We start from the raw sequence: 27,618 nt of genomic DNA, 5'->3' as shown, positions 1-27,618 counted from the left end.
ATAAAGAAATACAAATCATTCATAATTCTACCTACCCAGTATATAATTACCCCCTAACATACACATTTAGTAACTGGTAGGTAGAAAAGCAGAATTTCATGTAATATATCCAAGCAACATATTGTCCCCTCTAAAAATATTCAAATAGGAACAATTTTTTTCTCTTAAGTCTTAGAAGACAACTTGAACCTTTCCATTATTCTTCTGATTGCTGACAATAAAAAGTCACATAATCAATCTGAGTCACCAATCTTAATAAGTAATTAGAATGTCTCAAATCTCTACCATTCATTTAAATTTTATTATTTTAAATTTTCCTCTGGTGTTGGAAGGGCAGGAGTATAGTTAGTAAATGGGGTTGAAAATATTAGAGATTTCATGGGTAGGATTTTTTCTGACTATAGTGTTCCTGCCCTAAGAGACCTATAGACCCTCTGGGGCTCATAGATATTAGAAGCTGCTTTGGGGTCTTGTGGGTAGTTTTGAGTTAATTGAAGCAGCCTGTACTGCAGCTTCCTTGATCTGAACAAATGCAATTCTAATGCGCCCTGCGACTGACTTATGCATCGAAAGTCCAGGGGGCAGAAGTGAAAGCAGATGACACTGGTTCTGTCATATGGTTACGTCTGACCTACTAGAAAATATACGGATATTCTTCTGTTGCCAACTCAGGGTTGCAGGCCGACCCAACACAGATACTATTTTTATGTTTCCATATTAGCAGCTTAGTAAGCTCATCTCTTATCTTCGGGTTTTTCAAGTTTATGAGCCACCAGTCTACCCTTTCTTCCACACTGCAGGGAACATGCATTAATTCCTCCACATGTTCCATCGAAGCCCCTGTCCCCAGTGATGCAGTGGAACATACCATACATCTATCCAAAACTTTCTTCATAAAACCTTTACCCTTCAATACCCAAACTTCTTATATCCCAGATATAAGTGAGGGTCTTAGCAATATTTTTATGTATTTTTCAGGTATTTCCTTTGAAATATTAATGTTTGGTAGCTGGCATTTCATGTCACTTTTTATCTTAAGAGTATCAGTTAGAAATCCTAGTTTATCATCTTGATTACCTATCTACTGAGTTACTAACAAAACACACACACACACACCACTACCACCAGTATCACCACACCACACCACCAAAACAAACACAGGCCTTAAAAACTCAGGATTTGAGATGAGTTTGCCTGGATTGAATGAAGTCCTGATTGTTTCCTTTAACTATCTCTCTGTCCTTTGAGTCAGTCATTCATCATTTTTCTACCTTAGTTATCTCATCTGAAAGTTGAAGATAATAATAGTCCCTACTTTGACATTATGGTTAACAGTGTTATTGCTAATGTTAATGTAATAACATAAAAAACATGCACAGAAAAATGTCTATCCCATATGGTAACAGTGTTTCTATCAGAGACAATAATAATAAAAAAGTCATTATTATTGTAAATGTTCACTTTATAACTTTATGATGATGTGTATTTCATTACTTTTAATAGTTGTGTGGTATTTAACAGTACAAATATAAATTTCTATATTAAAGTGAATGTATGTAACATTTTTAATATTTGGTCACATCATTAATCATGAATGTGTTTATCATTTCTGTCCCCTTCCCAGGCTGGAATATGTTTAATAGGAGAATGCTGGATCAAAATATGATTATTTTAAGGCATTTAATATATTTGAAAAATTATCCAATAGAAAATAATAATTTCATTTTGAATTTTATTTTCAAAACTATCTTAAAATTCTGACCACTTATCTACAATCAGACACTATAAGATTTAAGTACAAGGATATCCTTGAACAACAATGAAAAATAGGTACAGAATGTTCTCTTCTTTCCTAAAAGAGGGTGCCAAGAGATTTCTGCAAACATTTCTGGACCTGGGAATTAGCAAAGCTCATTTAAGATTGAATGAGGAGAAATCAAATTTATCTTCAGAACCAGGGACGTCCAGTGATATGACTACATTGACCATTCTTCATCAATAGAAAAAGAAAACGAGGTAAGAATGAGCAGCAGTGGCTCTCTATTGTGGTGCTTCATTATCAGATACTAAGATGGAACTGCTTTAATTATGTAAATGCATCTAGTGGATGAGTGTTAATAAACTTCTATTTAAATAAAATAAATCAAAATTCTGCTTTTCCTTAGCCTATTATATTTTAATTAAATTCTTGAGCACAGTTAGTAACTGTGAAGTTCTACAGTTGACAACATCAATCACTAAGGAATATAAATCAAGTAGATACTAGTGTAACATGAAGCACAAGGTAATTAGTCAGTTTGGGTGATAAATTACAAGTTTCACTTATGTCATGAGAAGAGGACACTGTGGTTCCCCTTTTCAGCATTTCAGATAGGTGCTATTATAAAGAGCATGCTAATTTTATCAAGGTCCCATAAACTCACCAATACCCATCTGAAGGTAATGTTTCTTTTAAGGACTAAGAACATCAATTACTTCTTAAAGATTTTAATTTAGAATATTCTATTTTGGAAAAAGTCATCTTCCTGTGATAGTCTATGACCCTTTGTGCCTTTCTCTCTCTCTCTCTCTCTCTCTTTTTTCTCTCTCTCTCTCATACACACACACACACACACACACACACACACACACACACACACACTCCATCCTCACAAAGGCTCATGACTCCAAAAGAGCAAAACAAAAATAGTATTCACCCTAACACAAAATAACTGCCATTGGACCAACCTTATAAAGTAGAGGTAATTTTCCTAATTTCAGGAGAGCAATTTGATTTGTTGTATTTTTCACTTTTTTAATCCTTTTTAAATCATCTACTGTTCCATAACTCACATCTATGACTTCAGCCTGAAAGAAAAAAAAAAGAAAAAATTAAAACCATGAAGTAAGAATTAGACAAATTGATATTTAATATGATAAAATTATGTGCAGTGATTGAAAGGATCAAAAAAGAACTAATTCTGTCTCTTACCTGATCCTAATTATGATATACGCAATTATTCTATTTCTATCTGGGTATAACAATTCTTCTGATCATTCGGGGAAAGAGTGTTAGTCATTTTTGCTTTGCTCTTTCTCTCCTAAACAAATTACAAACTTAATATATTCTTCTAAGAGACCATAAAGTTTGGTTTATTTTATATTCATGTTTCTGGGATTTGAGTAATTTTACAAAATATTGAAGATTAATTTCCTTAAGGTTCATGAAGGATTATATTATTCTCTGACTTGAAAAAAATTCAATGATTCTTCATTTTCATCCAGATCAAGGGCAAATATCTCTATTTGTGCAATCATTGTGCATAGCTGCTGGGACTGTCCACATGATCAACTGTGAATGACAGTCCCTTGAGCTGTGCAGGATACAAACTATACCAGCACATGGACTTGTCCGGTATTCCAAGAGTTTAGACTATGGTCCCAAATTACCATTTCTGTTATAATTCCTACTATTCCATACCTACAGTTATACTCTATTCTACATCAGTATCACTCATTTTTAAGTTCCCTTTTAGTAATGTGAAAGGTTCATGAGTTTCTCAAGAACTAATAGCAGTCCCCTGGTTATTAGCCCTTTCCGACTCCTTGATAAATACTGTCCTAAAGAGTCTACCACACACTTATTCCCATCAACCAAGAAGACTCTTTTCATTTCAACTATACTTTGTCATTAAAATAACAGTTATGCATTCCAGCAATCATATTATAACACACTGTCTCATATTATAGCACATTTCTACAGACATGTTGAGGAAAGGAGTTATTGTTGGCAAATAGTAGAAGAAATGGAGAGGGATACTTCAGACCTCAAAACTTTCCACCATTCTCAGCTGAAGCTAATGCACTTTGACCAGTTTTATACAGAGGGCTTCTGCAGAAGTTTCATATCAAGAAATATTTCTGCTGCTTCTAGAACAACATGTGAATAACACTGAGAGATGGGTAAATCCACTGGAGAAAACATTTCTGGTATGAAATATTTCTTTTGCCATCACATTCATCTGCATCTGCAAAAACACTACTAATACAACAAAGCCATTTTCAAATGTTACCTATTTGATGAATTGTCTTTTTCTGTTACCCAATTATTTATAACCTCGCTCTACTTCAAATCCCAGAGTAATCTGTAATCTGTTTCTACAATTCTTTTTTTTTTAGGTTTTCTTTTTAGTTGTCGATGAACCTTTATTTAATTTACTTGTTTGTTTGTTTTTATGCAATGCTGAGGATCGAACCCAGGGGCTCACACATGCCAGGCAACTGCTCTACCACTGAGCCACAACCCCAGTCCTGTATCTGCAATTCTTAAGGCCTTTACTGGACAGGTCCCTTTGTATACATATATATTTATATTTATCTGCTGGTTTCAGGTTCCAGCACAGGGAGATTCCTTGGTGAAGGACTCATTACATACTGCTCATCTAGGTATCTGGCATACACTGTAGGTTCATTGGTCTTGAATTGAAATGCTCATAGCTTATGCAAGATCTCTGAAAAGTTAAGCTGTACTTTCAAGTGGATTTGCAAAAAAAAAAAAAAAAAAAAATCTGATTGTTAAAAATGCTTCTGCCAGTATGGTTTTTCATTATAATTTTCTTCCTATTAAAATGTGATTAAATCACTGCCTTTAATATAATTTTTGAGTTTGCTGATGCTATTACCATATAAATAACTGTTGATCTATGATTTTAAAAGTCTGATTAAATAAATGATCACATAATATTAATGATTGCATTGCAAAAATGAGAGAATTCATATTTTTCATTTCAAATTTCTCAGCTTCATACTAATTATTTGTGATTCAGTGACAGCATCTTAAAACAGGGTCATTACTCAATTGGTTATATTAATGAACATATTTTTCATATGTAGTAGAATTTGAGGAAAAATCTCCCTGCTTTGAGAGGATAAAGGCTATACTGTGACTTTTTGTCGTATATGCCAATAGTACAAAAAACATTTAGGGCATTAGAAAATACCAACAGCTTGAATCAACAACGATAATTTCCATGAAGAAGGTCTTCCATTCATCTTCTATAAATAGCACATGTCAACATATCAAACAATTTTAGCATGTAAGACAATTTTTCACAAAAGTGTTTCTCAATACAGATATCAATTCATTCTCTTACCCATTTGAGGCTATGTATTGAAAATTAATAATTATAGTAGTCTCAATATTCTGATGCTTTGACAGGCAATAAAAAGAATATATCTTTTCTATTTACCTTCAAGCAAACTGAAAATCACAGTTGCAAGAGTACACATTGAATTTTTCTGAAGCATAGATCAATATACAATGATATGATAAAATGTCAACCCTTTTATTTCCACATAGTCTCATTGCCACAGAGAACTATTCTTATTGCATTTGTTCTGTCATACTAGAAAATCATCCACTCAACTAGTTAGGGTTCTAGGTTTAATTTATGTCCAAATGCTAGGGACTGAGTCACCCCTAATAGTCCCTATCAGAAACTAGCTGTCCAGATATTTGTTGAGCTATTTAACCTTTGTGGGCCATAGTTTTTCCAATGAGAATTTTGTTGGCATATATAACAGAGTGACTGAGGAGTGCAGAGTGAAATGGAACTTAATTCCTTCTTTCTTTAATTTCTTACGAAAGACAAATATTAAAAAGTCTATGGATTAGTCAGGTGCAGTGGTGCACATCTATAATCCCAGTAGCGTGGGGGGCTGTAGAAGGAGGATTGTGAGTTCAAAGCCATCCTCAGCAAAAGTGAGGCACTATGCAACTCAGTGAGACTCTGTCTCTAAACAAAATACAAAATAGGGCTGAGGATGTGGCTCAGTGGTCTAGTGCTCCTGAGTTCAATCCCTAGTACACCCCCAAAATAAAAGTCTTCAGGTTGATTTTTCATTTAAATTCTATACATTAATTTTTGAACTAGAAACAAAGAACTAGAATAATAGCAAAAATTAAATGGGAACAAAATATTTTATCCCATGTATAAAAGAAATCAAGGTATTGAGATAATATCAAAGGGTCATGGGCCACATTGAAACAGCTGAGCAGAAAATTGGCACACTTTAAAAATTCAGGTCAAAATACAATTACCTTCTGTCTGTGGTAAAATATGCAATTAGAAGGAATCATCAACCAGACAATTAGCAAAGACTAAAAACCAAAACATTAAAAGTTGACATTCCATTCATCAGCAACTCCAGGGTTTTTATCTAAGTGACATAAATCATGAAAATTGTTAAAAAAAAAAACCATAGAAATTTGACGTCCTTCATCTTGCAACTCTGAAACCAATTCAGAGGGTTATCTTCTTGTTTGATAAGAGTGCCATGAAATGCTAAAATAAGCAAATCATTTACAAAAATACATTGTTTATCAATGACTTGTTAACAGGGTTCCAATTTTATGATGAAGAAATAAAATGTTAAATAGTTCAGGCTTCAGAATTTTTGGAGACATATTGCACCTAGGAACAAGAAAACTTAATTAGCTTTTCCCATGTGCCAGAACTGTGCATACAATATCCCATTTTCTCAGATAACATTGTCACCATTTCATAGATAAGGAAGGTGAGCCTCAGAGAAATATAAGAATCTGTTCAAGTTCTGTGACTGGAATTCAAGAGTGGAACAGATTTTCTCAATTGACCTTCCAGCAGGCTATTTTACCAAGGACAATGAACACTTGGCAGTCACTGGAGAAAAAAATGCCCAGCAGCACTGTTTGGTTAAACATAAGTCCACCTGAAGAGCAAAATGCTCTTGTTAAAAATCTGTTTTGTTTCATCCAACAACTATCAAACCAGATTCTCCAAATGGTTTGTCTTCATGTGCTCAGGCTTTTTTTGCATTACAAAATACCAGAGTTGGTAGCTTAAACAACAGAAGTTTATTTTCTCATATGTCTGAAGGCTGAGAACTCAAAGATCAAGATGCTGGTCAATCAGTTTCTTTTTCTTTCTTTCTTTCTTTGTATTTATTTATTTTTTAATCTATAGAGATTACATTTAAATGTGCAAGTTCATTATAAATCTTTTTTTTAATTTTTTTTTTATTTTTATTTTTAGAGACTGCATTTTGATTCATTGTACACAAATGGGGTAAAACTTTTTGTTTTGTTTCGTTTCACACCATTCATATAATCATACATGTACATAGGGTAATGATGTCTGTCTCATTCTGATGAGGGCTGTCTTCCTGGCTTACAGAGAACCAGTATCTCTCTATGTCTCACATGACAAAGACAGACAGACAGACACACACACACACACACACACACACCCCACACACACACACACAGAGTGAGAGAAAATGGTTCTTGCTCTTGACTAAGCCCTCTGGTGTCTCTTCTTATAAGGACACTAATTCAATTAGATCAGGGTACCGCCCTTATGACCTTCTTTAACCTCAACTACCTTCTTGTAGGCCCCACTTCCAAATACAGTCAAACAGGGGGCTTAGGTTCAAAATGTGCATTTTTTTTTTTTTTTTTGGTGGGGGTGGGACACAAGTCAGTTCTTAGAGGAGTCCTAGAATATAGATTTCTTATATATCATAAAATTCTTATTCTCTTCAGTATGATCTACATAGTGGGAAAAACAAAGTTAATAAAAAATAAAAATAAATAAAAAATGGTTTCAAATATTATGATTTTTATTTGCAGAAGAAACTTTAGATCTTGTTATTCAGAAATTGTCTCCTTAGAGTGAGGGGACAATATCATGATAAAGTAATTCAAATGAAAAATTAAAATACCCATCATTCATGATAAAGAGAAAATGCAAATATTAAATTTGTGCCTTTTTAGAAACATAAATAAGGCATAAGAATTCAAAGACACTTTGTGTCAAATTCTCTAATTTATGTGACACAGTAGAAATAAAAGCAGACATTCCTATTTCACATTACTTTCTGCACCATTGAAAATCCTGTTATCTTCTAATGTGAAACTTCCTACAAATGAAACATTCGATCTTTAATTAGAATTTTAATTTACAACAAATATTTTTTTCAGATGATAAAATTTTAGAGGAAATGTTGCCAAGCAATAAATTGTCTACCTTATCAACAAAGAAAAAATATATAAGAATTTTTAAAATCTATTGGCCTCAATTATTAAAAACAGCTCACATATGAGCAGGAAAAATAAATAAGAATTGTTAATTTCTCTACTAGGTAATTTTCTTGTTTCTGTTAAGTTTTATTTTCTAAATGTCAATATCCATACTACTACAGAGAAATGAACATTAAATTGAGCTCCAAATTGCTATTATCATAAAATTACTGGAATAGAAATTTATAATTCTATTTCATATATACAATGGCTCCACATTGTTCATATCAGATTGCTATGTTCTTCATTGAATATGAGATAGCTGCAGAGTTTAAAGAAACAAAACAACTAGGATTCTGGTGGACTCTCTTGTTACTGACCAAAAAAAACCCATATGTTGCTATGGAATGGATATATATTTAAATATATACTTAAGACCTGCACATATGCAGATAAAGATACACATGGACACACCCTACATTCTCAAAGTAGTCACAGTCATCTTCTGTCTTTAGCACCTAATCACTGTTCTTGTCACATAGTAGGCACACAATAATATGAGTGAATGAATACACACACACACGCACACACACACACACATACACACACGTATATATATACAGCATTTGAAGCTGAAAAAGAGGGGTTATAAATCAAATAGAGAGATTTGTGTTTGGAGTTTACAAAGAGAAGAGACTTGTTAAAATTAGGGGAAGCTAATGTAAAGAAATAAATAATAAATGAACCAATACATAAATCCTATTTTTTTAGTGACTGAGAGTTTAAGCCCCACCACTACCAAAAATAAATATTTTAATGAGTGCATTCTATATATTCAGCACTATTCCAAGTATTATTTATTCATTTTCTTCTTTAATCACAATAATAGTTCAAAGAGATAGGTTACCAGCCTCATGCTCATTTTATATGAGGAAATTGAAGAAAAGAGATATAAGAACATATTTACAGTGACACCTCTACTAAATATTAGAAAAGTAATTCAAAGACAGTCTATCATCTAGATTCCACATACAATATGTGCCCACATTATCATGAATTTTACCTTTGCCAGAAAGAAAGTAGGTATGGTTGATACAAAGATGGAAGGTAAATGGAAAGGAAATGGGCCTTTTGAGGATTACACAGATGATAAGAGGTTGATTTCACCAAAAAAAAAAAAAAAGGTTTGTAAATGAACTTCTTTTTAAATTATTTTTTAATTTTTTACAGACTGCATTTTGATTCATTGTACACAATTGGGGTACATCATTTTGTTTCTAGGGTTGTACACGATATAAATGATCTTTTGAATCTCTGCACTCCCATTTTTGAAATGACAACTCCAAGACACTGCAGTGAATTAGCTCAATGGAATCCAATGGCAATAATAAGAAAAGTTGAAAATTTTACATGACCTCTAGTGCCGGGTACGCCCCTCTCTCCACACTGCTCTATGACCTCCTCTCTTATACAGTGCTGACTTCAGGGGCTTGTGGCCTATGCACAGGGACCTGTGCCTGGTTTAATGTTCTGCTGTCACTACCTTGAAACTCTTAACAATTTTTGAACAAGAGATCCTGAATTTTCATTTTGCACTGGGTCCTACCACTACGTAACCAATCCTGCCTGCTTCTTCCCACTCTCTGCCAGTTCAACACCAGAAGTTGGCTGTGCCATGCACACTGTCCTCTAGAATGTGGATTTCAACTGTTACCTCTGTTACCTCTAGTTGGAAATGCATCACCTTTGCCCAGATCAATTTGACTTATTCCTCTGCCATTTTACATCTTCCCTCCAATTTCCGCAGTCTAATTTTACCAATATGAACACCCTGTTCAATACTACATTAACCCCCACTCATGAAAATATTTTCTATTCCCTCCACTCTGTGTTTATTATCTGTATTATGTTTCAACTTCTATCAATAGCTAATTGTATATATAATATATTAATATAATTTTCTTTCCTCTACAATGTAAAGGTCCATTAGGGTAGGGTCTTTGTACGTGGACAAACACCCCAAATTCTACAACAGTGTAATAAATATTAAATAAATTAAACAAATATTAAATAAATTAATATTTGCTATGTGATTAGGGACTTTAAATGATTATAAATCAGCCACATAGTATCTCCAAAGGCAATCTAATGTGCAATATATAAAATGGCCAAAGCAAAACAAAACTGCTTAAAGAATTGCCAGCTAGAGAATTTAACGTAGCAAAGCTCAGCACACTCTTCAACCTCTGTGACTCTTGAGATAATGAGAGTTCAGGTAAAAGTGAGAAAATAATCTCTATATTGTTTCCAAATAGAAACTGAAAAATTGAAACTCCTAGGAAAGTCATTAATTTTTTTCTTGCTTTCTCATAATAGCAGCAGCAAAAAATTTAATGGCATTACCAAATGGACTATCTGTTTGCTTTTAGGACACATGAGTTTGCAAAGTTGCATTCCTACCTACACATGAATGGCAAGACTACCCCAAGCAGAAGCAACTGAAGAGTAAATAAAAGAAAGGCAGAGTTCTCATTTCCTACAGTCAGCTAAACAAAATAAATGAAAAAATTATTGAAAGTAACTAAGTCAGATAATTGTCCCTGGAGCATTCCCATCATGAATGACTTGGAATCCACAGTGGGGAACACTCCAGTGCTCCTTCTCCCCCACCTTGAGGTAGCAAAATTTATTCATTCTTATGAAATTATTAATGCTTTGAAATTATTCAGACTTGACATTTTCAATCAAATCAATCACTCTGAGCCTTCATAGTTATCTAAGAGAGATGCAGAATGTTAGAAAAGCTTGCTTTGACTAAAATAGCAATTTTCTACTCAAATTCAGAAATGATAAACCCAAGTCTTCTGATGACAGAATACAATATTATCTCAAGTACGCATGATCTAAAAACAAGTTTTTACTTTAGACTTTATTATTACCTTGTGTAATCCACCTTTTGAATTCTTTTCAAAATAAAGTATGTTAAACAAAACTTGGAAAATCAAAACGATTATCCATGTTTAACATTTTCCTTTTTAAAAGCATTAATATGTCAATACTTATAAAGAGTTAAAAGTTCAGAGCTTGTTAGAGTTTAATCAGTACTTCTGTTGTTAAGTTCCCTCAAGGGTTTTCCATCATGAACATTATCATACATACTTCAATGCATCCAAGCATGAAGACCAATGTTGTTTCCCTCCACTCACTAATCAAGCATCACCTTTTCAAAATAGTTGCCCAAACCAATTAGGGGTTGGTGTAAACTGCAGAAATACTTAAAATATTTCATTACTAGTACAGCACAAGTACCAATAAGTTAAAACATATTTGCAACCAATCAGAGGCAACACTAGATAGAGGATTAGATTGGTATATCTCAACTGAATTTGGCATTTGAGACTGAATTATTTTTGGTTATTTTTGCAAAGGATAATGAGGGGGCTTCTGATAAAGAGTTTCTCAATTTTGTCATCTTTTCTTTCCTGTGATTGTTGAAAAAAATATTTACAATATGGATATACTAAATGTAATGCTTAATGTAAGAATGATCACATTATAATAGTAGAAATAACAAAGATAAACTACAGTTGCTACTTGCCTTAGCATAGATTGTTGTTTTAGTTAGCTTTTTGGCTGCTGTTACTAAATGACCTGACCAGCACAACTGTAGAAGAGGAAAAGTTTATTTGAGGGCTCATGATTTCAGAGATTTTAGTCTATAGAAGGCCCGCTCCATTCCTCAGGGCTCAAGGTAAGGGTGGTGGAGAAAAGCAGGTCACATCACAGTGATCAGAAAGCAGAGAAAGAGAAAGTTTCCACTCTTCAGGTACAAAACATATACCCCAAAGCCAGGACCCAATTCCTACCTCCTCCAGCCACACCCTACCACTTCAATTAATCCCATCAGGGATTAATTCACTGATTGGGTTAAGACTTTTACAACCCAATCATTTTCTCCTCTGAACCTTCCTGCATTGTCTCACATGTGAACTTTTGGGAGACTCTTCACATCTAAATCATAACAATTCTTTAATAAATTTTAAGAATGTCTTTAATTTTATAAACAAATATATATATATATGTATATATATGATGGAAAGTAGGTTAAAATATTTGAAATATGAATTTAACCTAATTAATACTAAATTTCACTTTCATATTCTAAGTATATAGTCTCCAAAGTTAGTAGAAAAAATTCATACAAGTTTAGAATAAGATTGCGTACCAGATTAAGAAAATATTAAGGAAGAAAATATTTTTCTTCCTGATTTTGATTAAGAGTTCCAGAATTCTCCAGAATTTGATAAAGCATTCCTTCGAGATTGGCTATCACTTATATTATTTGTCCAGCATTTTAAAAATAATACAGTCAATTGGAATATATTCCCTTTTAGCCATTTCTATTAATCAAACAGAGTCTCATTTTAAAACCAAAAAGTATACTTTTTAAGAGGGATTATAGAAAACATGTAGAGAAGTAGGAAAAAAAGCAGGAAGAAACTGAATTATGGAAATCCAAGAAGAATATTAAAGATAATTATGTCATTTTTCAATAATTCATATCAGACTACATCCTAGTTTCTGAAGATATGGTGGGAAATTAGTTACAAAAGGTACCTTTCATACTGCTTATATTCTGAGAGACTGACAGGAAAGTAAACAAACACATTAAAAGTTGAGAAAACTTTCAATTACAATATGCCTTAAAGACAATAACATATGGGTGATGAGGAATTCTTTACTAAGGATGTCAGATATTGCCAAGATCATAACCAAGTGAAGAAAAGCTGTGCATTGGCCTGGTAAACATATTTTTAGGCAGCCATAAGTCTGTGAGCAAAAGAAAAACTCTTATCAAATGAAACTAAGACATCAGACATGTTAAGAGTAAAACATGACTATTGGATTTTGAAATATGAAGTTATTGATTTTCTTCTAAATATGGGGATTAGATAAGGATAGAATTTTAGGACATGTATCAATGAAGGAAAGAATAAAAGTGAGGTGGTAAATCTGAGCTAATGTACAGTTGATAGTGGTGATAGTATATTAGTTTTTTTGTCAGCTTTTAACCAAAAATGAGATTTAAGAATGTCTATATTCCAAAAAGATTGGGTTCCATTTGTATGACAAATCCTAGTAATGATGGAAGTACAGAGAAACTGTACCTGGAGTATTCTTTCTTAAAAAAGACCAAATAAATAAGTGCAAAAGAAGTCCTACTCCATTTATATTTCCATGAATATCAGCAATAACTGATCATAAGAGTTTCTGCAACTTTGTCATTTTCTACATGCTTAAACCTATTTACTGCTCTTCCTCTGGTTAAACCAAGACTCCTACAAAACATGAAATAAATTATTGATGACATTACTGCATGGTTATCTCAGAGATAAGCATCCAGGAATGAAGTTGTGAAAAATTCAATCTTATCTTGGGGGGTGAGGTAGGGAGCAAGCCATTAACAAAAGTATAACTGAAGATATGGTGGGAAATGAGTTAATGTCCACCAAAATTCCAAGCAGAGTTGGTAGCCCAGACACAGTTGTTTGAAGAAGAGCATGAAAGATCAACCGATACTAAATATTTTGCAGTATATATTTGCAGTCCAGGATCCAGAAGTATCCCAAGAAGGTTTACATCTCACAGAAAATTTGAGGGAATTCTTTTTTTTTCTTTTTTTTTTTTTTTTGGTGCTGGGGATGGAACCCAGGGCCTTGTGCTTACAAGGCAAGCACTCTACTGACTGAACTATCTCCCCAGCCCTGAGGGAATTCTTGAAATGAACTTACATCTTGATCTACTAGCTGTATTCTGAAAATCAATTTTACTTGCTCACATCAGACCTTGAAATCTAAAGGAAACCATCTGCTCCTTTGAATTGTATGAGTGACTTTTGAATAACTTCTTTGGCCGTAGATGAAGGAGGTAGGGGATTGCAAGTGAAATCTGAGGGCACGCTCACATTTAACCGAATGGCATTGTTCCTGGCTCTGTTCTCCCACCCCAATATTGTGACCATACTGATATTGGCAGTCTAGCCCACTAGCTCTTGCTGAATGTTGATTGGTTCTAGTATACCACTAGAACACTGGCACACGGTCTTTTAAAATGGTAGGGCACCTACAACTTAAGATTTGCTAGGTGGATGAAAACAGATAGAAGTGAAAGTTGGTGTGAGGGCATTGATAAAATGTTAAGTTTCTCAAAAAGCAGATGAGAGCAAAAAGTGTGTAATGACAAAAGGAAGACAAGGCAGGAATAGTTTCACATGAAATGGCAGCTACTGGGAAATTTAATCAAAGATGTGTGTATACATGCATGTGTATCTTTGTGTGTTTGTGTGTTATAAGAAGGATTAAACTATATAGAAATAGTCTGACATGTTAAAATGGGAAAATAAAATAAACAACCATTTACGCTTCCTGTGCTAGACATTTACTAAGAAGACTTTATCAATTGTTTTCTGCTTATCTTCAGAATATTTTTATTTGATAGATATTTCTGACCATTTTATATACAAAGAAACTGAAGCTTAGAGTATTTAAATAACTTGCTAGAGTTCATACCAACATAAAGTCATGCAATTTTATATATTTTTATTTTTGTTATTATTTTTTAATTCACTTTTTAATTTTTTTTGTTTTTTCTAATTTGTTGTACATGACAGTAGACTGCATTTATACATTTCCACACATAAATTCATTTCTCCCACTAGATTTCCAGTTGATGCTGGTAAGGCCAAAAACTTTCTTATTTATCACTGTATTCTCTTTGATTTTCATATAAAAGTCACTCAGTATATATTTCCTGAATGTTGAACATAAAACCCATCTGTCAACCAAATTAAAATATAAAGATAATAAATTAATAATCAAAAGGTATTTTATTTAATAAAAGATACTCAACTTATTATGGTAAGGGTGTTGGAGGAGTTGAAAATTTATTCAAGAAAGTCAAAGGTTATGAAACTAATATGACAAAACTTTCCTTCTAAAATAAATTGGATTAGTGTTTTGAAATACTGCAAAAATATAGGAACCATCTTTTCCAAATAACTCTCTAGTTCTGAAAAGATTGAATTTGTGGAACTTACTGAAATGAGGTAAATTTTATTTGTAAACTGTCTTATTTAAGTATTTACTTTTCATAGAAATTAAGATATAAATTTAATTTGCTAAAAACAAAAATCCCAAAATTTTGCTAAGAAAACTACACTATCACTTAACTCTAAGTGCTATGCTTTAAATCAAATCAGACACTTTGAAAGCACTAGAATTTTCTGCCAAATTATTATGGTGGTTTAGAATCTTTAGAAATAACTTTAGTTTAAATAAAAGTCTATATTCAAACATTTTCTCACTGAAAATGTCACATTTATTCTAGTAGAGAATTGTCTGTTACACTTTACCCACTTATTTGAATTCAACTACCTCTGTTTTAAGGTTTTATATTTCATAAAATAGGCTATTTTTCCCACATAGAAAATGTAACTTCTCTACTCAAGATTTAACTATGGATAATATGTTTTGTTAGATTACTTCGATTACTTCTTCTCTTCCTCCTCTCCTCCTTCTTTTTTTTTGGTATATACTTCTGACTAAATCTTAAATACAGGGGAAAATCTACTTTAAATATGTTGAAACGAACCAAATAAGAAAGTAGCAATATGGAACTGTTCTACTGTTCTTGTTAACTCAAATGGTTAGTGAACAGAACTGATGAGACCAGAACGAGAAGGTCATATTGAGCCCAGGAACTTTATGCACAGATCTAAAAAATTAGTAACAGTTATGTACAGCTGTGTTCACAGTCATTTATTTCACATTTGGGCCTCATTGTCAAAGGATGAATATCACTAGAGAAGAAGAGAGACAGATAAAATGCTAAGTCAGTTTCAACTTTGAAAAACTGTTCCAAGCTCACATTTCTGTCAGTAAGACAGTAGCTTCCTCTTCAAACCCCAAAATTCAAATAAGATCATCCCATTCTACTCCCCTAGCTTTCTAATGTTTTTGATCTGTAACAAGAATCATTCAGCACCAAATGTACATAGCTCTTCGTTTTGCCATAATACTGATAACAGTGTTTTGGTTTGAAAATATCAAAACATAAAAAGGACAGATTTTTCCCAGCCTTGAGAAAACAGACATCACATTGTAAGTTATTTAAGGGTTCCTGGTAGTGGTGATATTTTTTTCTCTCTAAAACTTTCTGACAAAACATATGATACAGTGTTCAGATTTCATGTGTCAGACTACTATGTCTTCACATTTTAAACAAAGCAATGTTCTTCAGGCACAACTTGACATGATTTATCATTCCACATTCAAGAAAAAAGAATATTTCATTCCTAATTTGTTTGAGCCTTCAATTTAATTAGAAAATATGATCAGGGTATTATGTATATTCTATTATTTATTCAAGCTTGTCAAAGCGTTTTCTTCCCTAATGATTAATATTTTTCACATGAAGACAAAGATAGGAAGATTAAGATACATGATGAATATGACAGAAGTTGGAACTTCCAAATATTGATATTTAGTTCTGATATTTTCTTAATTTCTTCCATTTAAATGTTTCTAATTTCTGCCAGGCAAGAGCTAACATTTATTGAGTGCTTTGTTAAGTACCAGGTACTTTATATGTTTTTATTATTTCTTCCCCATGACAACCATCTAAGTGACTATTATAATCCCCCTTATACAAATGAGGACACTAAGTCTTAGAGAACTGAAATGACCCAATACAACATTTGTGCAGCTGATAAGGAAGTCTCCTGAAAGAGTTGGCAAAAATAATCGCAGTATTTGACTTTATATTTCAGGCAAAAACCAAAAAACAAACAAACAAATAAAAAAAAAAACCAAATAAATAAATGAAGTTTTACCAAAGGAAAATATTCAATATCCATAAAATTGTACAGGAATAAGAACAATTCCCTGCTCAAAAAGTAGAACACAGCAGAACCCATCTAACCAATCTAACCCATCTAGCACATGTAGGTTAAATATTGTGCTCTGTTTTAATGCATCTGCCTTGGTTTCCCAAAGAACAAAAGAATAAATTGCACAAGAATCACATAAAAGCCATATGTACTATTTATAAAATTGACAAGTATTGTCAGAAATCACTACCAATGTCTTTAATCTTATGATGATATTTTAATTGATATTTAACCTTTAATAAAAATATAAATCACTTTTATTCCCTAAAGGTAACTTCACTCATCTAAATTATTTATGTATCCATTTTAATATGTATTTTGCATCTGACAGGACAACTCTTCTTAGGACTCCCTTCTGACCCACCTGTCATTATGATGGGGTAAACAATGTCACCTTTCTAGTGCACGATGAATTACAAAGAAGTTGCAAAGTACACCATCCATCACACTGGCACTAAGTAGGTTTTCGAAGTAGATCTCAGATATCACAAATGCTGTTTAGACTGTTACCAGAAAGCACAAATTGGAAGCTTATACAAAACGGTCATATGATGAATGGACATGACATGTCTTCAAAATAAAGGGGCACTTTTTTTCCACAAACAACCTTGTCAAAAGCAAAAGTTGTGGTGAGATTTGCTGGCAGACAGAACAGTTTAAGAACTTAGTAAAGGCTCGGTCTGATAAAAATTCATGCAAACAGAAGTTCTCAAAATCAAAGAAGAGGTATGTACTGCCAGTGTTCAGTATGCATATACAATAGTCACCTAGAAATCACTTTGTTTTTGGAAGTCATACTAATATAGTTTGCATTTTAAGAATCAGTGTTAATAATTTATGTGCTTTTTGATATAGATATTTAAATTAATATGTACTTAGTGTAATAGATTTGCATTATTAAAGTAATAATTAAAATAGTTTTCAATATCTTCATCTAATTTGCATGATTTATTTCTCAAATTGTTTTCTTCAACTACAAAGTATTTGTTTTATGCATAACTGCATTTTAGTTAGTTTTGAGTTTTAGTTTCCCTTTTGCTTAGTCCTAATATTTCAAATATGGAGAGTATTTCTACATCTATACTTAACTCTGCCTTTTAGTAGCTGCCTTATAAAAATCTTTTACCTCTTCTTCATTCTAAAAGGTAGTTGTAATACATTTGCAAATGGTTCAACAGACCCCAATAAGGATTGATTTCTTCAGAAACATTTGTATAATTCCATGAATAAGCAGCATTTCTAGGCTTTCTTATTTATGAAACAAAGGGAAAAAATAGAACATTTATAACTAAGGTATATATTTAGAAAACTCTCAGAGTGATCGACTCTTGTCTATAAAATTCATTCAGTTTTATTCTACCTCTAATCTAAAGGACCAGCAGATCATCATATGCTAAGGAAACAGGGACCTAAGCTGTAGTTTCATGATTTTTTCAGGTTATCTCCTCAGGCAAGGAATGATCAGTGATTGCCAGAAGAAAATGAAGTAAATAGGGGGTGATTCCAAGGATTTCCTAAAACTCCTCCTGTCTTTGTGGTTGTTCTGTTTCAGACATGCTTCTGTTTGGGAGACAATTGTGTTGTTTGACTTGGGACAATTGGAATAAAGAGAATGCTTTAAGTATGCGGGTCTTATGCAGGGTTAGAAATCTAGACTAAATGCCCAGAGTTATACTATGGATTAAATATGAGGGGTCCCCAAAAGCTCATGGTGAGACAATGCACAAAAGTTTAGAGGTGAGATAATTGAATTATGAGAGCCTTAACCTAGCCAATGTATTAATCTGCTTGAATGTATTAACTTGGTGCTAATTGTCAGCAGGTAGGGTGTGGCTGGAAGAGGTGGGTCACTGGAGGTGTGCCTTTCACAGTGCATATTTTGACTCTGATGAGGAGAGCAGTCTCTCTGCTTCCTGATTTTCATGTTCTGAGCAGCTTTTCTCCATGCCCTTCTGCCTTGATGTTCTACCTCACCTCAGGCCCAGAGCAATGGAGTCAGCTATCTGTGGACTGAGACCTACAAAACCATGAACACCAAATAAACATTTCCTCCTCTACATTGTTCTTGTCAGGTCCTTGGACATAGCGGTGAAAAAGCTGACTGAAACAGTTTACTTTTGAAATCTTGGCTTAAGTCCAAACCTTCTTACCAAGAAAAGGTAGCTAGCTGGCTCTCTTCTTCTATTTTCATTAATATACAGGTATATTTAGCTTCCATTATTACACCAGAAAGAGTGTACATTAATTCAAATTACATGAGTCCTGCACTAGAAACACTGTGGATATTTATCATTAAATTAAATTATAATTAATAGTAAAACATCTCGAGGTTGTATGGGTTATGTGCCGTTCTGCCAAGAGTGTGATACAACGTAGCAAAGAAATGTACTAAAGCACCTGTAAAGGTGCATCACCCCAACCCCTGGGCCCCACAAAAGGAAAAAGATGTATTAAAAACCAGCTTCATTTTTACATTATTTTTGAGTATTTCTGTAGAGTAGCATTATATAATTTAAAAATTCCATATATTAATCATAGTTAACAATAAGATTTTTAAAAATTTATACCATAAACACTAGTTACAAATGACATTATTTCATTTGCATTAAAAGAGACAATCCATAATTTCATTTAAAATATTAAACTTTCTGTTAAAATTTCACTTTTACATAGGGACAGAAAACCTTCCTATATGAAAGAAACTAGTAATCAAGTATACGTCATTGCATCAACCTTACTGTAGCCTATTTATTCTGTGTCCTCTAAGATTCACATATATTAGTTAATTTAATTCTCACAGTGAATTTAGGAAGCTGGAACTATTACCATTCCTATTACAGAGATAAGGACACTTAGCACTGGTGACTAAGTAACAGTGGGTAACCACAGAAGTGAGATTTAAAACTAATACCTGTGGCTGTAAAAGTCTTTAACTTAACCACCATACCCAAAGAACTCACCATGCCAAAATCTACCTAACCCAGAAAAGGTGGAGAAACAATCCACACCTGGTTCCCTATCACATGTGTTTTCCATCATGAAAGCAGATGCTCTGTATTTCACAACTTAAATGTGTGAATAATCACACCAATTTTCTACTTCATTTCTTGTGTGCACAGTCTCAAAACACAGTCCTCTCTGGTTCTATTCTTTCTCTCCATAGCAATGCATTAAAATTTGCCTCTTGAAAACCATAAATGAAATAGACTGCACTATATGGACTGAGCAAAATGTGAATGATTCAGTCACACATTCAACACCTTTGAATTAAATCTTTCTAACACGTTTTCACTTTCAAAATATGATAGGAAAAGACTCAGACAATCCATATCTTCCTTCCCTTTCCTGGCACCTCCACACTGAGAATATTCAATGGTTACTTTTATATGTTGCGTCCTGCCAGTTAGTTCAATTTAGATGAAAGCTGTTGTTTTCTAATTCCATTTCACTGTAAATGACAGAGACAAATGGTCATATTACCTCGAGAGTTCCTTTGGCAGAATAGGCTGCATAGGAGTACAGCGGATCTTGGCTGCTATCTTTTCTGGCTTCTTCACTACAAGGCTGGCCATCAGGATGAAAGCATTGGCCACTGCTGCTCACAGTCACAGTGCTGGGAGAAGGACCTGGCAGACTCAGCAGCACAGAGTAATTTGCAAAGTGTACATCTTCTAGGCCCAAAGAAGTCCAGTGAGTCTTAATCCTCTTTGAAATTTCCACGTCATCTTCATTTTTATAGAGTTCTACCAAATTTCTGAAAGACATTTTGAAAGTGTGCTTTAAAAACTGTGAAAAATCTTTATTCTTTTAAGATATGACTATTCACTCTGTAAATAATTATTAATCAATGATATGGGATGTTGAAAGATAATGAGAATAGATCCTAGCATAGGATTTACAGTGTGGCAGATGTGATAGACCTGCATAGGAATTATATTAAATAAAACAGGATGAATTAATTTCTTAAGAACTAATAGAGCACTTAGGACTACAGAGAAGAGTGATTAATGCCTACCCTTTCCCTTACTTGTTCTACCAAAATCAACATAATCCGTTTAAAACTCAGTTCCAAAACTGGTTATCATACTGATTGAGATAGTTCTGTATTCTGATTAATATGATTCCACATAAAACTATTGATTAACATATAACTGTCCCTTTTTAAAATAATAGCACATTAGACCCAATTTACCTGCCAAATTACATGATACTCTGAGCAAAATGTTTGATAAAATCTGTATATGATGGTAAAACCAAAACACAGTGCCAAACCAATTTATAATTAATGTTTGCTCTGTTTTTTATAGCTTATATATTTTTCCTGTATTTATTTCAACATCACTGCACTGATGACATCTTAGTATCTAGACAAAATCTGCTACATATAGTATTATAGTATGTAGAAGAGAACCAAACTTGGGAACTTAATGAAAAGTATGAAAATCAGATAAAGTTTGTGTGTGTATATGTGTGGCAACTGAAAAGGGGTTTGCTTCTTTTTTGAATAAATATGTACTCTTATGAGAATTTTATTGCTCTCAAGGGTACTTATATTTATGTTGATATTATTGCTGTGCCCATCAGATTGTTTTTTTCTCACACATACTTATTTCTTTCAGGACTCTGTTCATTCAGAAAACTGAAAACATGCATTTATGAGAAAAGAATGAGAGGTGGACACAAGGGTGCAGGAAAGCATTACTCAAGACAAAGGGTGGGCCCACTGACTTGGCTTGGAAGCATGCCTATGTGTAAACATGCAATAATAAGCAGTTTTCTAGTTGTTTTGCATCTTTTTTGAGGCTACCTGTATTAATTCTTTTCCTTGTAAATATCCAGTTGGACCAGTCAACAACATACTTTATGAAACTGGAAGAATTTTCGTTTTTTTGTTCCCCATAAATCTGCCTTCTGCCCAGTTCAGTTGTTGCTTTATCTGTTCTTGGCCTCTCCCACCCACTCCTTTCCTTTACTGTTACTGCATTCTCTAGGCACTTTGGGGATAAGGTAGGTAAGCTGAGTTAAAATTGCACTCAATTTGATGAAAAACTCATTGAGAAGATACATTAATAATGTTCTTTTAAATATATATAGTAAGCAATTCCAAAATGCTTTTGGAAGGTTTTGATTCCTATCCCCCAGCTTTTCATAACAGCTCTTACTCCTTCCTTCCATCCAACACTTGGTGTTGTCTTTTTTTTTTAATTTTACTGTACTTAATTTATACTTTTGCTAATGTGGCGGGTGTGAAATTGTATTTCATTATGTGTTTAACTCAGAAGTACAATCACTTGTTTGCAGGATCTGCTAATTAGTTTTCCAAAGCATTTTATACCACCAGCTTATTTAAGATGCCCCATCGTCAGTATATTTAATTACTGCAATCCAATGAAGGTAAAATTTTATCCTATTGTGGTTTTAATTTGCATTTCCAGGATTACTGATGAGGATATTTTCGTGAATTATTTATTTATCCATGTGTTCTGTTCACTATAATAACTGCTCTCATTTCTTTTACATATTTATAGATGTTTTTGTATGTTCCAGATAGTCCTTTTTAGGTTATATATGGATGACATAAATCTTTCCCAGGTTTCTGATTTATTCCTTCATTTTCAATTTGCTATCTTATGATGAACACACATTTATTATTTCAGTGTACATACTTTTCAATATAACATATGGTTTACACATTTTATGATATGCTTTCAAAATGTTTCTGAAACCTGAGTTCATAAAGTTATTCTCATTTTTTTCTAAGAGATTTAAAGAATCATTTTTCTCATCACAGGGTTTACCTAGAGAAAGATGAGGAAATGGGCAGGGGAAGGGCCAGAGGGAATAGTGTGAGGTGGGACTCCAATTTCACTTTTCCCACATGAAGAACTGTCCTAGGGTCCATGTCAAATACTCCCCCCACTAACACACAGTAACAACTGTCATCTATGAACTTCTATATGTACATGGGCCTGTCCGAGCTCCCCAATTTCATTAGTCTTTTGGATCCATCTTAATAATGATGAGCTATTTTATTATTACTTTATAATGTCTTAATATTCAGAATGGCAAGATGCCCCACTTATTCTTCTCCAAGAACATCTTAATAATTTTTTTCTCTTCTGTATTAATTGGGTTGAACTTCCAATTCCAATGTTCAGGTTGTGAGTGTAATTACATTGAGACTAAGAATCAATTTGGGAAGATATATCATCCTTACACAAAATTTTGTTAAATCCTTAATATTATTGCTGTGATCTGAATGTTTGTATATTGCCAAAATTCATATATAGGAATCCTAAATCCCCAAGTGATGGCATTAAGAGGTGGGGTCTTTGAGAGAGAATTACATCATGAGGACAGAGTCCTCAGAATAAAGTAAGTACCACTATAAAAGAAGCCTGAAGGAGGTTTCTTGCTCTTTCCACAGAGTACAAAAACACAGCTAGAAGGCAACATCTGTGAGGAAGCAGGCAATCCCCAGACACCTCAAGCACCTTGGTCTTAGACTTCCCAGCTCTGGAACTGTGAATAATAAATTTCTTTTGTTTATAAGTTGTCCAATCTAAAGTATTTTGTTATAACAACCTGAATAGACTAAGAAAATTTTTAAATATCTGGTAAATAATAACACAATGTGATTTAAAATTTTAAAAATTCTGCATATTTATTGCTGCTATAGAATACTATTGCATTGTACTACAAAGAAATTCTGCTAAATTCTTACTGATTATGATATTTTCCTTTTTGTTTTCTATGTAAAAATATTTCATAAGCAAATAACCAAGCTTTCATTATTACCTTTCTCATAATTTAGAGATTATTTTATTTATTTATTGTTTGGATTACTAGATAGGCTCTGATCACCCAAAATATTTCATAAGATATTTAATAAGGTGTGTTAGTCTATGTTGTTAGACTATCAGGTTTAAAAAGTTCTGCCCATTCTCCTGCTGTAAGAGATGTTCTTTGAACAGGATTTTATAAGAACTTCTGATGCATTTATTAGAATAATCATATGATCCTTTTCTTTAGTATGATGAATATATTGATTGATTAGAGTTTAATCAGATTTGTATTTTTAAGATAAAATCTACTTAAAATGCATTATTATTTTAGATGTGATTTATTTTCCAAATTATTTATAATATTCATATCTTATTTTGAAAGGAAAGTTGGTATGTGATGTTTCTCTCAGGAATCATTTCTGTGTAATTATGGTTTTATTGTAATAGAATTTGGGGGAAAGAATTCATTCATAAATTAGAAATTGTTGTACTTGGTGTTCATATTATGGGAGAACTATGAACTTCTGACTCAATATTATAAGAAATTATTTCTTCTTTGAATCCACCTCTCTGCTGCACATTGATCATCACATTTTCATATTTCTGGTTTCATCACTTGTCATAGTACTCTTTCCTATGATTTTCTTTCCTTGTTGATTTCTCTTACTGCTCTATCAATTCAAGGTAGTTGTCTTTGAAAGGAGGTTTATTTTTATATAGACAACATCCATGTGTGAGAATGTCTGTTTCAAAGTACTACCCCAAACACAAGTGCAATAACTTGAACATCTTATGACTAAGACATAATTTCTTTTCAACTACTGATTGCTATTTGCACAATGACCAAACAGGGAACACTAGAAAAGCAGTTAAGAATTATGACCCAAGTTTCTCCTTTCATGGACTTACAATGCAGATATTTGTTTAAAATTTATTAATATGCTATTATTTCACACATTATCTTACCTATTAGAGATCAGATTATTCAAATCTCCTATATCATAATTGTTGATGATTCAAGAAGATTTGATAACATCTTTAGAGTAAGATAAAGAATCACCCTAAAAGATGATGATAGAGTCTTTGGATACACACAATTATAAACATATTGATCTTTAAAAATGATAATAGGAACATTATTTCTTAATAAATAGTGACTAACATTCCAAATAGTTAATCATAACTTAATAACTATCTGTTCAACTTCCATCACTCTAAGGTTTTTTTAAGAACTGTGCTACCTTTTAAAATTATATTTTGAATTATTCTTTTTGTTTATACCTATCTTGTTTAAAAATGATTTAAAAGAAGACATAATTTCATTGCTTTGAAATTACATATTTAGCTATAAATTATTTTAAATAAAGCAGTAGTCTTAAAGACAATGTCTTGTCAATACAAATGGTTTGGACAAATGATTTTATTTATGAATGATTTAAAATTGCTTAGAATGTTAACAAGGCTAGATTTTATTTAGAATTTCCACTTTCTTAAAATTTCATCCCCCAACAAATATTTTAGGATTTCTGATGAATAGTTTGCTATATTAAATGAGAAATGTCATTAAAGAATTAGATGCAACGTAGTTTCAATCTAGTGAATTCAGAGAAAGTGCAAAAATGGGAGTGGATCACCTCAAATCATAAGGTCTTTGTTTAATAGAAAGTTTTACCCTGCCTTAATTTTTTAAATTAAGGACCAGTGGTTTTGGCAGGTAGCATAATGAACTGTCATGCCTGAGACTTGAATTTGGAGGTAACTTTGGCATTAGTGTTCCATTGGCCAATAAACACTGGAAATGGAAGGATCTGGGCTTCTGTCTTGGCTTCAGAAGACAGAATTCTGTTTATATCAATGTTCAACACCTGCTACTGGATGAACCACAGAGCGACACTCATGTCAGAACTGGAGGAAGCGAGGCATGTAGCAGCCCTAGTTCCAGGGTTAGTGCCAAGAATACCCTGTACATGAATGAGGACAGGAAATATCAACAGCTTCTTAGTTTCTAAAATAACATAGTAACTGCAAGTTTATATTGAATGTCCAATCTATGGAATCAAAATATTCTGCTTAATCATCACACAAACGCCTACATATAACTACTTTCATTATCATTTTCCTGATAAGGAAATTGGAAGTCAGATAATGCAGCCAAGATGTCAAATGTCCCAGATAAAATAAGTCAAATTTCCACTAAACCACACTGCTGTTTAGAAGAAGCAGATAGTTTTCCAATCTCAGGTATTTTCTAAAAATAATTTTGAATACTACAAAATACAGTATCTGGATAAAATAAATAAATGTTAAGAGACTGGAGGTATAGCTCAGGGGTCAGAGCTTATCTAGCAAGCATGGGGCCTGGATATTTTCCCAGCACTGAGAGAAAGAGAGAAGAAAGGTGGTATAGAGGGATAGGACAGGGGAAATAGATGGTGTGAGAGTTTGGGGATGAGATCTTTATGTTCAACAGAAAATGAAACTTAGGGAAATTAATAGTGATTGGGGAATACAATAGATCAAATTTCAGAGTTTGAGAACCATCTGAACAAGAAAGAAGAAAATGGACTCTTTACATATCACATTTAAAAAATTTACTCCAGAAGTAGATTATCCTCAGGCTATCTTAAAACCCCCTTCTCCTTGAGATTAAGTGCTATGATGTAAATAGCTGCTTTAAAGTAAAAAGGGCATGCTCATGAACTCAGCCAATATTCGATAAATGCTGTTTATCATGACATGTATGCTGAACTTAAGTTACAGAAGTAAAATAAGCTTTATTTAATAAAACAGAACACAAAAATAAAATAAACTGTCAGGACATCTATTACTACTTATGCCAGAAAAAAAAAATTCAGTACAATAATTCTAAATCTTTCACCCATCCACATACTTACATAGGAAATAATTTCATCTTTAGTTAGCATAGAGTATATATTTGGATTGCAAGGAAGAAAACACAATAGAGCATCTCATAATGAAACATTTAAAAATATATTTTAAAAGGGAGAACTATGACAGAATAAAATGGAGGCTATCCAAGGCATTGAGACTAATAAGATTTTACAGACTGTACCAGTCCTGCACAAGAATATTACACTTACTGTTAATAGTATCTGGCTCCTGAGACTCTCTTGCTCTATGTTTTTCAGGGAGTATGATTGTCAAAGGTCACTTTTCATATTAAATTACTTTAATTTATCTAAAATAAATCTAAAAGCAGATTCACAAAATGGACAAATTAATTCCATCAGTAAGACATTATAGGCCCTCAGTTTCATCTGCTTGGTTTTCTAATGCAATGACATAAACTTGGATAGTGCAGAAACTTTAAGAGCCATATGATTAAATGAGTCATTTCCAGTGTTCCTAAAGGTAAATGAATATATTACTGAATAGATAACCATTAGAAACATTCCATTTCAACAAGAATGGAACCGAAATGACTGATTTCAATTATACTTCAAAACATTTGCTGAGAATTTTAAAATTACCAAAACACTAATTTGATTTCCTTTCTGCCAATAATATAAAATTGTTAATATATTTTAATAACCTTAAATATATATTTTAAGAAAAGTAGTGAGGTTTTTTTCCTTTAACATCTCCAAACTTTACCTACAATCTCTTGCACTTAGAAATAATTACCATAATCAAGATTCAATATGTATTTTTACTGAATAAATATAACTTTAAGGCTATATTAAAAGTATAAATCTAATAAGATATAAACATTTTATTTTACTTTCCAGTATAGTAAATAAAATCTTGATTGGACTGTAAAGTTAACTAACACTATCAAAGTAATTTTACACAGTGGTGGGGGAGAATAAATCTCAAAATAATTGTTC

The 27,618-nt window shown here is 32.8% G+C and overlaps 1 protein-coding gene across 5 annotated transcripts in view; it reads right to left on the bottom strand.

Moving 5' to 3' along the window:
* Nucleotides 1-27,618, bottom strand: part of Naaladl2 (N-acetylated alpha-linked acidic dipeptidase like 2) — a 1,279,203-nt gene that overhangs the window by 533,064 nt on the left and 718,521 nt on the right. For all 5 annotated transcript variants that reach the window (XM_047564210.1, XM_047564211.1, XM_047564209.1 and 2 more), the window contains 2 exons: nucleotides 20,466-20,739; nucleotides 2,728-2,847 (listed from right to left, as the gene is read on the bottom strand). In XM_047564210.1, coding sequence (XP_047420166.1) covers nucleotides 2,728-2,847; nucleotides 20,466-20,739 — 394 coding nt within the window. The remainder of the gene's footprint in view (nucleotides 1-2,727; nucleotides 2,848-20,465; nucleotides 20,740-27,618) is intronic.

The sequence above is a fragment of the Sciurus carolinensis genome, chromosome 9, assembly GCF_902686445.1.
Source record: "Sciurus carolinensis chromosome 9, mSciCar1.2, whole genome shotgun sequence".
Lineage (NCBI taxonomy): Eukaryota > Metazoa > Chordata > Mammalia > Rodentia > Sciuridae > Sciurus > Sciurus carolinensis.
This window is presented reverse-complemented; position numbering and strand designations above follow the sequence as displayed.